Source organism: Urocitellus parryii, chromosome 10 (genome assembly GCF_045843805.1).
Source record: "Urocitellus parryii isolate mUroPar1 chromosome 10, mUroPar1.hap1, whole genome shotgun sequence".
Classification (NCBI taxonomy): domain Eukaryota; kingdom Metazoa; phylum Chordata; class Mammalia; order Rodentia; family Sciuridae; genus Urocitellus; species Urocitellus parryii.
The window spans coordinates 141,018,173-141,029,705 of NC_135540.1; the positions used below are offsets into that span (position 1 = coordinate 141,018,173).

Sequence of the window (11,533 nt, forward strand, 5' to 3'; positions counted from 1 at the left end):
CCCCAGGGAGGGGGAAAGGGGACGACCCTGCTGGGTGCAGAAAGGGTCTCAGCCACGCATTTCACTGGACTGGGTGACGAAACGGGAAGGGCAGGCTTTGCCGACTGTCCCACCCTCTGTGTCAACAGGAGGCCAGCCCTTAAAGCACCCTGAGGCCTCCAGGGGACATTTCCCCAGCAGGCCAGTGTCAGAAGAAAGGAGGGTCCCAGCCAGCACCATGACAGAGCTGGAGACAGCCATGGGCCTCATCATCGACGTCTTCGCCCGGTACTCAGGCGGCGAGGGCAGCCGGCAGACCCTGACCAAGGCGGAGCTGAAGCAGCTCATGGAGAAGGAGCTCCCCGGCTTCCTGCAGGTGCGGCCAGGTCCAAGGGTGGCACAGGGAAAGGTGGTGGGCATGGCAGGCAGAAGGGACAGGCGCCACCGACTAGCCAGCCGGGCAGGTCCAAACAGACCCAGATGCAGGCAAGGAATGGCCCGAAGCCCCTGTCGGGGACACTGGGCATCTGGGCGGGGAGTGGGTGCCCAGGCGGATCCTTGAGATGTGGAGCTGAGTCCCTACAGTGTTGTGATCAGGATTCTTTCCCTGTGGGGTCTGTGGGGAGGGTGGCACTCCTGGGCAGGGGTGGGGGCGAGCATGGAAGGCAGGGCAGTTCCTGAGGTTGTTTGCGGGCCCCTCAGCTCTCCCTTTCCAAGGCTGCTGGCCACAGACATCCCTGCTCCTCCTCCTCCTCCTCTTGCCCACCAGCCTTCCTCCTGTGCCCCAGGTCCCTTGTTACCTGGTAGGACCCACAGGAGTAAGACAGAAAACCCATCCTGGATCCTCTGGGCTCTCTGCATCAGGCAGGAGCCATGGGGCCTGGAGCTCCCAGGAAGCCCCCAGGGCCCCGGGACCAGCGCCTGGGCAGCTTCTGGTGGGTCTAAACAGGGCCCCTCTCCCGCTCCCTGCGCCCACCACTCTGCCGTTCTGCTCTCTGAAGGGTCTTCGCTGCTACAGCGGGTTGAAAGGGAAAGCTAAACTGTCCAGTCCAAAGCATGACTGGACACACCAAGCTCCTGGTACCCAGGTCTCTACTTTCTAGATGTGAGTGAAATGGATATATATATTTTTTAGTTGTGAGTGGACACAATGCTTTTAGTTTACTCATTTTTATGTGGTGCTGAGTGCCTTCCATGTGCCAGGCGAGCCCTCCACCACTGAGCTACAGCCCCAGCCCCAAGTCAAATGTATTTAGCTTCACCTGTCTTCCTCTACGATAATACGTGTTTGAGGCAGAAATGAATACAGAAGGAGCGTGGAGCACCCTCTCCTGTCTACTCCACAAACACTGTTGTGAGCGGATCCTGATCCTGTGCAGCTTCTTGGACTGAATGTGACCATGTAAATCCTCAGACTCTGATGGTCACTAAAAGTGTCCACCCCCCCCCCCCATGCTAGGAACTTGTGTGTGGCATGTAGGTTCTTTTATCATCGAAGTTTGAGATTTTAGTTTGTGGGGCTTTTGATCTCACAGGGTGGGGAGGGGCAGGTGCCCAGGGAACACACTTTGAGAACTAGTGCCCAAGCCGGGGATTCTCCACCTGGGCTAGGTCAGAACCAGGGACGGAACTTGGAAAAGCAGGGCCCTGTCCCTTGGACAAGCCTGGATCTGTGCCTTGCCAGCCCTCCCTCCAGATGGTCCTGGAGGTGAGAAAGTTGGAGAACAATGTCCATCTGAGGGCAGGGACGGTGCTGGCCTTGTGGTCCTGTTTCTTCGATACCCAGCCCACGGCCTGGCTCAGTCAGAGCTTCTCATGCAAGAATTAGAGTGAGTACTAGGTGACTGTTGGCTACAAACTTGGTGAATGTCCCTAGGAATGGCTGCAAGCTATGCCAGGGTGGACATGTGGGCGCTCCTTTGCCATCTAATCCCCTGACTTTTGCTGTGTTGTTCGACCACCTCCAGGCACAGCTGTGCCGCAGCCAGAGGACATAGGTGTTGCTTTCTTGGACACACAGAGTTCTGGTTCCTGGCTGGCTTGAGCGCCCCCTGCTGCTGCTGTGCAGACCTGCACCTGGTAGAGCTTGTCCCTTGGGGAGGACACCACCTCTGCCCTGTCACATGAGTCAAGGCAGCTTGGCCCTCTCAGTGACCTGGGGTCATGGGTCGTGAGCCACAAATGCTCAGGACCAGCAGACAAAGAGCAGGGCTTCTGTGCTCCCTCCACACCTGGGTCTCAGACCTTCTCTGTATGACACCGGGCAAGTCCAGGGGGCCCTCTGGGCCTCACCGTCTTCATCTGTGGCTCCAGTAGCACTTGTTCCTGCCCGGGCTTGTGAGAACTGAGGTTCTGTGTAAAGCATGCTCAGTGCTGGCATGAGGCGACCGAGCACCGAGGGAACTCATTTCCTGGGGGTGATCACCATTTAAAAACCCACTGTAAATCCAGTCGGTCCCCTTGAAGAACTTACAATACAGCATCCTCCCAGGGGGGACAATGCAATTCCACTTGACCTAAAACATGACAGGTCAGCTCATCCTGTCATACAGCCCAGGGCAGCTCACGACACTCAGAGCCTGTGTGTCCTTTCCAGGGACCCAGCGTCTGTTCCACACAGCTGGGCCTGGCACTGAGCCTTGTGACAGCATGTGTGCCACACATGCAGGTGGCCCCCATCCCCGTGGCCCTGCTCAGCACCTGCATCACTGACTCTGGGCCTCTCTCCTCTAGAGCGGAAGGGACAAGGATGCTGTGGGCAGACTGCTCAAGGACCTCGATGCCAACGGAGATGCCGAGGTAGACTTCAGTGAGTTCATCGTGTTTGTAGCCGCTCTCACGTCTGCCTGTCACAAGTACTTTGCACAGACAGCATCCAAGTGATGCCCTGCACCGGCAGGACCTGGGAGGAGTCCCTGGCTCCCAGCCCCTGTTGGCAATTACCTCCTTGGTCTGAGCCAAAGTCCCCTAATTAATAAATGCTGGTGAATGATCCTGCTCTCAAAATGGTGATCTCCTTTAGACTCCAGACTCCTCCCCCACAAACTCCGATTCCCACTGGTATCAGCCTGACGTACCAACAGCCATCTGGTTGTAACCTGGCACACACCCCAACCCTGAGGCATAAACAGAGTTGTTCAGATGGCCGGTTGAGCACAGTGTGCTGGCCGCTGACGCTGAGTTTTTTTAGCCGACACAGGACATGTGCATAGTTTCTGAGAAAGGCCAGGCAGCTAGACCATGGCCACCTCTGTCCCTCTTACACTTAAAACCTTTCTCCACCTCATGGTGTGGGGTCTCCATCCTGTGGCCACCCAAGACACACTTCTGTCCATAAGTCCCCAATAAATTGCCCCTGTGTGATCCTGGATCTGTCTGGCTTTTCTGCCTTTTGGCTCCATCCCACTTTGGCAGCCAGTTCTCAAACTGGACCAGGATTTTCTGGAACATTCACTATGTAATGCAACATTTAATGTCTCACTGCCAGCCTGGTAGACGGACAGAGATGAAAAGCACAGGTCGGTTGGTAACAGTCCATTCCCGGTCCACTCCCTGGGGTGCACTCTGAACCAGCCCATGGCCGAGGCCCAGTGCCCACCCTAGAGAATCTGTGGGCACAGCGAGGGCCACCCTGTAGTGAGCGTGCATCCAGCCAGCCAGCCACCTGTTAAGTCATGCCATTCCTCAGCTTTTCCTGGGGTGCTCAGTGAGCCAGGCTCCCCGTCACTCCAAACACCATGTTTTCAAGTAGCACAATTTTCTTGGTTGTTTTGAGGTAATGGGAATTGAACCCAGGGGTGCTCGTCCACTGAGCTACTCTTCTAGACCTTTATATTTTTTATTTTGAGACTGTGTCTCCCTAAGTTGCCCAGGCCAGTCCTCAACTTAGCATCCTCCTGCCTCAAGCTGCTGGGCTCTGGGTTGCAGGCTGCACCGCTGTGCCTGGCCAAGGAACACCTTTAATGGTATCAGAGTATTTTTGCTATGAAGAGCATAAACCCAGTGACAGAGAAGAAATGAATACAAGTACGGATGAGAGTCACCGTGAGCTCATGGCTTTGTGCCACCGTCTTCAGGAGAGGACCAAAGTGACTCAGGGCAGGTCGCAGGTGTGAGGTTGTTATCGGGTTTGTTTCTAGGACTCAACCCAGTCCTGCAGCCCTTCCTGTGTGTGAGGGGTCTTCCTGCCATTGGCCGAGGGCTTCTCCACCAGTTGCTCTTGCTGCTGCTGTGGTTTCTTCAGACTGTGACACAAGGTGAATCCTCGGAGCACATTTAATTAACACATGTGCTCAGGCTTATGTGAATCACGGTTTCCCATGTTACTCAGTGGGTTGTAATCTGCCATGATCACTATAGTGACTCTCAAATTGTCCCTGACATGACCGGTGGAGCCTACTTAGGCTGGCTTCTGTCCTTTCAACATGTCCCCAACATTCTCTGTAGGCCCTTGCTTGCTGTCACATCAAGATGTCTGGATACATCTTGATCTTTCCTTGCCTGTCTCTGAAGTTGGCCGTTCCTCCACGCAGCCCTGGCTCCTTTTAGTGCTACCTAGAAACTAGGACCTGAGAGGGAGGTGAGTGTGTTACTGCTGGAGTGTCCCTGCTCCCAGCCCTCCCAATGGACAGACCCAGGGAATATTTGCAGGTGTGCCTGGAAGTTCATACAGATGCATACCCACCATCTGCATCTATCCTGTGTACATCTGATACCGCAGATGCGGACCTCACCTTCAACGCCACAGGGCACCCTAGTGTCCCTTCGCCCTGCTCAGTCCGAGCACCACACTGCTCCCTGCAAAGACACCCTCCTCGCCTCTCAGGAGAGTCACCCCAAAGGCTGGCCTCCTCCCTGCTTAGGCTGCCCTGAGTCGTCCCCTGTGGATTCTCTCCCCACCTCACTTGGGCTGACTGCGTGGAATACTCCCGGGGACTCCTTCCCCACTCAGCAGGGGCTGACTCCCATCCCCTGCCCTGCCCGTCCCTTCACGACTCCTCCTCACGCTGGACTGTGCACACTGGGGACACCCTCCCCAGCCTGCTCAGAGGGCTGACTGACCCTGCGGGCCTTGGGCTGGGCACCAGAACACCGACGTCACTGTGAGGATGTTGCACAGCCTAGCCTCGCTATCCATGAATCTGTTTGTAAATTCACCTACCTCTTATAGTTTATTGTAACCCAAGTGGGTGCTCATGGTGAACCCCTAGTCACTTGCAAGCAGCAGAGCTGTGCAAGCAGCAGAGCTGCGTCATGTGACACACACACTCCCTGCTGAGGCCCAATAGCCTGCTCTGCCTTCCAGCCCAACTCCTGTACTGTGAGCGCACCTGGGCCAGGGTCTACTCAGGGCCTTGGTTTGGGTTTTGGTCTTTGCCTCTTTGTGCTTTTGTGCATTTTTGTTTAAAATGTCTCCCGGCTCTGCCGCTGCTCAGGCACTGGCTGCTGTTCCTAAGCACAGGAGGCTACGACCCACCTTATGGAGGAAGCATGGCAGATGAGCTCCGCAGAGGAGGCAAGAGCAGATGTGCTGTGAGCCTCGAGTGCAGTACTAACTCAGTGGCACCTGGTAAACGAGGTGCCTTTAAACAGAAACACGCACAAGGCACGGATACAGAATGGCCAGTCATAGGTGCGCGGCTGGAGGCTGGTAGCGCCCACTCCTGTTTCCCCAGGGACAGTGACTTGGCAATTGCTAACGCAGCGTTCATGGTGACTTGTAATAACTAGTACAGATGACGAGAACCAACAACACACATTTCCTCAATTGCAACCACCTAGCAAAATGCAAGCCCCAAATGTATGCTGGACCCACTTTCTCTGCACCTTCGCCCAGGAAGCTGAGTAGCCCCAGGATTACAGAGAGACAGCCCAGGCCAGGTTGAGACAGGTAGCGTGGCTGTAGCAGGTGTTGGAGGGAGTTCACAGGAGGTGGAGGAGGGTGAGTGAGCAGAGAGGAAGGACAGGCAGAGGATGGACGCTGAGGGGACCACAGAGGAGGCCAATTTCAGGCAGTGACAGGAAAACCAGGACACAGCTCTGGGAGGGCCAGAAGTGCTTGAGGACACTGGAGTCCACGTGCTGAGTGACTGAGTGAGCATCTTCAGCCCCTGTGGCCTGTCCTCAGTGCCATGCCTCTCCAGCACTAGGAGGAAGTTCCAGAAAGCAAACCGTGTGGACTGCCTGTGCTCCATCTCTCAGGACAGACTAGTGCTTGGTATACAGTAGGAGCTAAGTATTGGTAAAGAAAACATCTAAGACAAAAGGAATTTTTAAGTGTTTCAAGGCCAGGTACAGTGGCACATGCCCGTACCCAGCAACTCTGCACACTGAGGCAGGAGGAGCACAAGTCTGAGGCCACTTGGGTAACTTAACTACAGTAACTTAGCAAGAGACCCTGTCACAAAAAATAAAAAGGGCTGGGGTATAGCTCAGTGATAGAGCGCCCCTGGGTTCAGTCCCCAGGACTGCAAAAAATTTGTTTCAAGCAGAGAAGGGCTGCACAGTTCTCTAGCTCATCTGTCAAGGACAGGACTGAAGTAAAATGAGAGCTGAGAGGCCAGTTTGGAGACTGTCACTAACAGCTGTGGCTTGGAATAGCTGGAGGGAGGCAGATGAGTCAGGGTGGAATCAACATGCTTTGGTGATGGCCGGGCAGGGGAGGGGAGTGCCGAGGAGGAGGGCAGTGTAGGGAGTAACACTGAAGCTTCCTCCAGAGCAACTGGGGAAATCCAAGCTCCTAGCTGACTGCTGCTTACAGACCACTGACATAATCGGCTACAGGAGATTAAAAGTAGGAAACACAAGCGATGTGTCTCTAGGCTACATAATTATCATAAGTATGTCAGAAGACAACTGGCCTGTCATTGCAATACTCCTAAGAGTCAAGGGTCAAAATGATATGAGACTATTTTAGTACCCTGGAGTACTAAGAAGCAAAACACAACCCTAAGACATCCCTATGGTTGATTAATCAAGGGGGAACTATGCACACTCATAAGTGTACACAGCACACACATACTATGGACTCACACATGCATTCATGTTTATATATTTAGTTTTATTTTTTAGCCCCCAAAGCATGTTTCTTGTTCTGGTGCTGGGAATCAAAGCAGGGCCTAAAACAGGTCAAGCACACGCTTTCCCACTGAGCCACTGCTTCCAGAGAGCACATTTTTACATCAGTGAATAGTGAACCAAGGTCTATGACACCCCTGAGAAGCTCCCTCAGCCAGGTCCTGCAGTAAGAGGACCCAGGGCCTCTGACTGTGATGTGCATCCGTGTGAGGTCACCTTGGTGGTTGTAAGCTATTAAGACTGGGGTGAACTGGTACAGGGCTTTGGTGGATGCACACCAAGTCTTGGCCCCACAAAGACTGAGCTGGTCTTTTCTGCACTGACCTGTTGGGCACTGAATTGCCCCTGCACCTCTGCACCAGCCCCACTCCTCTGCCTTCGCCTGGTCACCCCACAAGCTCATGTAGTCACCACTACTTTGCTCATCAGTCTCATGGCTCCCAACATTCCTCGCTGCCAGTGAAGAGTGGGGAAGGTGGCCAGAGCCAGGCACAGCCTCACCAAGTGTGATTTTGCTCCATGCTTGGGCACTTGATTTTACATTTTTTTGCCACATCCACTTGTAACTTATTAAATTACACTGCTATTCCTAGGTGGGGCTGTTATCATATATCTAAGCTTGTTATTATTTTACATTTGTTTTTATGAAATTGCGATTGGCAGCTCTGGAAACTGCAGAATGCCTGTTTGCAGGTCTGAATGTGCCCACACTACAGGGTAAAGAGCCCTCAGAGCATAGGCTCAGCAGGTCACCACCTCTGTGGCGCAGGCCTCTTAGGCCCACTAGCCTCTCGCCCCGCCTCCCACCACCTCACTCCAGGCTTCAAGGGTTCCAGCTCAGCAGCAGTCTCCCCAGAACCAGCGCCCTGCTCCGTTCTTCCAGTTGGACTTGGCATTCCAGTCACTTGCTGACACTCTCCCAGGTTTTCCATGAGGGCTCCCAGGGCTCTGCCAGGCATACTACGATGTCACTTGTGTTTCACTTTCTGCCCCACACCTTTGCCCAACCCTTACCCTTGTATTCCTAGTACCCTGGATAGGATATGTGGCCCATCAGGGTCCCTGGTCAACACTCTGCAGCTGCCAAAAGGCAGGGGCTCAGGCCAGAGTAGGGCCTGAACTTAAGAACTACATGTTCTGCCCTGCCCCATGGCGCCTTCCAGGAACCATCCTCCCTCACAGTACAGGCTTACGAGAAGCCTCAGACCCACCAATGGTTCCCTCCACTGGAGGGTGAGGACACTCAAAAAAGACCATCCACGTAAAAACCAAAAAAGATTAGGATTCTTTTATTAACAGGGGTTTTGGTCATTTGAACCAAAAAAATATATATTTAAGGGGGTCTTTGTTTTGCAAGGCAATCAAACACTTAGTGCACGTATGGTTTCTGACCTCAAACATCTGTTGGGTCTACTACCCTGATGACTGGAAGAGACCTCTTCCTTCTTCCAGTCCTTGTAGATTGTCCCTGATGCTCTTCTCTGAAGTCCCTGCAACATGGGAGGGTATTCCAACACTGACATGTACACACAGCTTTCTTCAACTGTCATCACATAGTGTTAGCGAGGTTGTCTAAATAAATTTACCCGGCGGGTTACACACTATACATCAAACATAGTGTGTACACAAAATACAACCTCCTCCGTTGTCTCACAGAAGAACTGAAGTTCCAAACTATATGCAAAGTCATCTTCCACCTCTACCATCTTCTAGATCTGCCTGGCTTCCTGTAGCGGTCTTAACCATACATCCTTCATCATCGGCAACCAGGTAGTGCAGTGCCTTCCCCAGGATCTTCAATACCAGATCCTGACCCCAAGTCTTCACAAGCTCCAGAAAACAATCAGGTCACAAGACAACAGCAAAAAAACAGGTCATGCCCACCATTTTCAAAACACAGCAAAGTAACAAGAATTAAGTATGACCACTGAAACAGCTTTTGATTTAAGCCCCATTTCTCCTAGAATATTTCTCCAACAGAAGTTCTTTCCAGAATCAAATATATTTGACCCATATCAATGTTACCATAAAAAAGACTGTTGCAAGGGGGTAGAAGAGATACAAAAACAAAGCAGAAAACGTCGAGCTGGTTCAGTTCCCTCGGGGGTCCGTCCATTCTTGCCAGTTGAGCAGAGTCCATCAACTATGAACCTAAAGCACAAACGGAAGAGACTCACCATCAAGGCACTGTTTCTCACATCCCAAGGTTAAAACCCACAGGGATTGTCACCGCCCTCACAGAGTCCTCGGACTCACCTGCCTTCTAGGGAAACCTGGGAAGGTCTGGTAGCCCCAGCACTCTCTGGCTCTACCCCTCCCTTTCCCGTTCCCGCATCCTTCCCTTGCCCCACAGCCGGGGTCTGTCCGGTTTCCTGCCAATTCCCTTAGCGCCTGGGCAGATCCATCTGCGGTGACGCTACCAGAACTGGCTTTTATGGCCCCCCCCCACCAGACCTGTAGAGGCAGGAGGATCGCAAGTTCGAGGCCGGCCCAGCGGTGGAGCACGGGCCCAGCACGTGGGCTGGAGCCGCAGCACCGAGGAAAAGGAGTGAGAAAGAGTCAGCCTTCGTGTTTCTCAGAACCCCGAGCGTCTGTCATCTCTAACGCCCAGGGCACGAGGCGCTAGAGGGCGCGCAGCGGCGCCAACACGACGGCACGCGTCCTCGGGCCCGCCCGGTCCCCGAAGCCCGACGCCCGCTCACCGCCGTCACGCAGACTCGCCCTTCTCTATCCGCCGCACCAGCGCCACCAGCATCTCTGCCATCTTGGCCAGCTCCTTGGCCTTCTCCTCCGCCTTCTCGCAGCGCGGGGCCGCCCGGGGCGCCGCGCCGCCGTCCGCGCCCTGCAGGTGGTTCAGCGCGCTCTCCTCCGAGGCCTCCACCTGCGTCTTGATCTGGATGAGCATATTGTCCATCTCCCACAGCTTGCCGCGGTTGCGCGCGTGCGCCCGGCCGCGCTCGCGGGTCAGCGCCGCGATGTCCTCGCGCATCTCGTTGATGACCGGCAGCAGGAACTGCTCGAAGTCCTCCTCGGGCTCCAGCACCTCCACCTCCTCGGGCTCGGCCAGCTCCACCACGTCCAGAGGCCGCATCTTGCGCTTGGGCCGCGGCGCCGCCAGGCAGCTTCCGGTAGCTCCCTGCTCTTAACCGTAGGCCTTCGGCCTCGGGACAGCCGCAGCAGGAAGCGCCGCGCACGCACTGAGCGGGAACAAAATGGACGTGTGGCCGCCAACCAGCACCACTCCCGCCCGGCCACGTTTGCGGCCCTTTCACGACAGAGCCGGGCTCCTTTACGGTCACGCTCCCTAGGCACGCGCACGTAAAGGAGCCGTGCCCGCGCGCCGCATCCCGCCCTGCCCCTTTCCCGCTCTGTCTTCTGTGAAAGAAGGTTGGGGCTCCATCCTGCAGCAGTCCCTTGCAGGCTTTTACTTTCCCCCCTCCTCCCCCTATCTCCGTCCGCCCGCCCACGCAGTCTTAGGTTAATTTTTATTGATTCATTAACCCTCACAAACATATGAAGTAGTTGGGAAACTAGCTAAAAGCCGTGCTTGAGTGACATGCAGTTATGTCCACAGTCCCTGCGTTTTACTATTGCACATGCCCACCTCGGGACAACCCTGGACTCAAAACCCAGGATGCCAACAGCCCTTCTTCCTGGCCTCCCCACTGCTCACTCTGGTTCCTGGCTGCCGGGATTGTGCTGGTCAGTTACCACTTCACCAAGGTGAAGGGCCCCTTCTGGTTTGGTTCTGTCCTCTGCCCTTGCTGGAGGCCTGTCATTGAGTAGGGACTTTGGGAATGCTTTGGAGAGAAAAGATTCTTCCCTAAAATAGAAGCACCTCTTCTGAACTGGAAGCTCCTATACTTACAAGAGCCAAAAAAAACTCCTTGAGGGCAAGTTCTGGTCTTAGTCACCTTTATGTCCCCACTGCCCACCAGGCCTGAAAAACAGTGGCGTTCAGTCATTGATGCTTTAACATTCATTCGTTAAGCACCAACACATGTGGTTGTGAAATGGATGCAGTCTAATTCTAGGCATGTTCTCTCAGTGCCACACTAGCAGTAATTTGGGCTGGGGAGGCATCTTGCTTGCTTGCACAAATGCCACAAACCAGAGATTGGTTTTCTCATCTGCTAAAGACCTGTGGTCCCACCCCACGAATCTCAGTGGCAAGAGGTACCCATGAGGTGATTTTGTATGCGTTAGGCAAACAGCATAGCACTCGCAGGTGTTCATCAAAAGACTCCATTAACCTGCTTGTTAAATTTATTCCTAGATTTTGTTTCATTTTGCTTTTGAGGCTATTGTGAATAGGACTATTTTCCTGATTTCTTTCTTGGCATATTCATTGTTGTAGAATATGTTGATTTTGTAACCTGCAACCTTTGCTGAATTTATTAGCTCTAGCAGTCTTTTGGGGTGTGTGTGTGTGTGTGTGTGTGTGTGTGTTTTAATCTTCTAAGTGTAGGATTATATA

General features: G+C 53.8%; 2 protein-coding genes across 2 annotated transcripts; one reads left to right on the plus strand and one right to left on the minus strand.

Moving 5' to 3' along the window:
• Positions 1 to 217: 217 nt before the first annotated feature.
• On the plus strand, positions 218 to 2,862 carry S100p (S100 calcium binding protein P). The gene is made up of 2 exons (XM_026395255.1): positions 218 to 355; positions 2,713 to 2,862. Exons 1-2 carry the CDS (start codon positions 218 to 220, stop codon positions 2,860 to 2,862), a joined length of 288 nt encoding a protein of 95 aa, XP_026251040.1.
• A 5,456-nt stretch (positions 2,863 to 8,318) lies between these two features.
• Mrfap1l1 (Morf4 family associated protein 1 like 1) lies at positions 8,319 to 10,305 on the minus strand. The gene is made up of 2 exons (XM_077803350.1): positions 9,759 to 10,305; positions 8,319 to 9,207 (listed from the first exon to the last, which is right to left on the minus strand). The coding sequence occupies exon 1, from the start codon at positions 10,145 to 10,147 to the stop codon at positions 9,764 to 9,766; it is 384 nt and encodes a 127-aa protein (XP_077659476.1). The 5' UTR covers positions 10,148 to 10,305; the 3' UTR covers positions 8,319 to 9,207; positions 9,759 to 9,763.
• Positions 10,306 to 11,533: the final 1,228 nt, after the last annotated feature.

Coding starts and splice junctions, on each gene's coding strand:
- Mrfap1l1 (XM_077803350.1), bottom strand. CDS start 10,147: ATGCGGCCTCTGGACGTGGTGGAGCTGGCCGAGCCCGAGGAGGTGGAG.
- S100p (XM_026395255.1), top strand. CDS start 218: ATGACAGAGCTGGAGACAGCCATGGGCCTCATCATCGACGTCTTCGCC. Junction 356..2,712: donor AGCTCCCCGGCTTCCTGCAG/GTGCGGCCAGGT, acceptor TCTCTCCTCTAG/AGCGGAAGGGACAAGGATGC.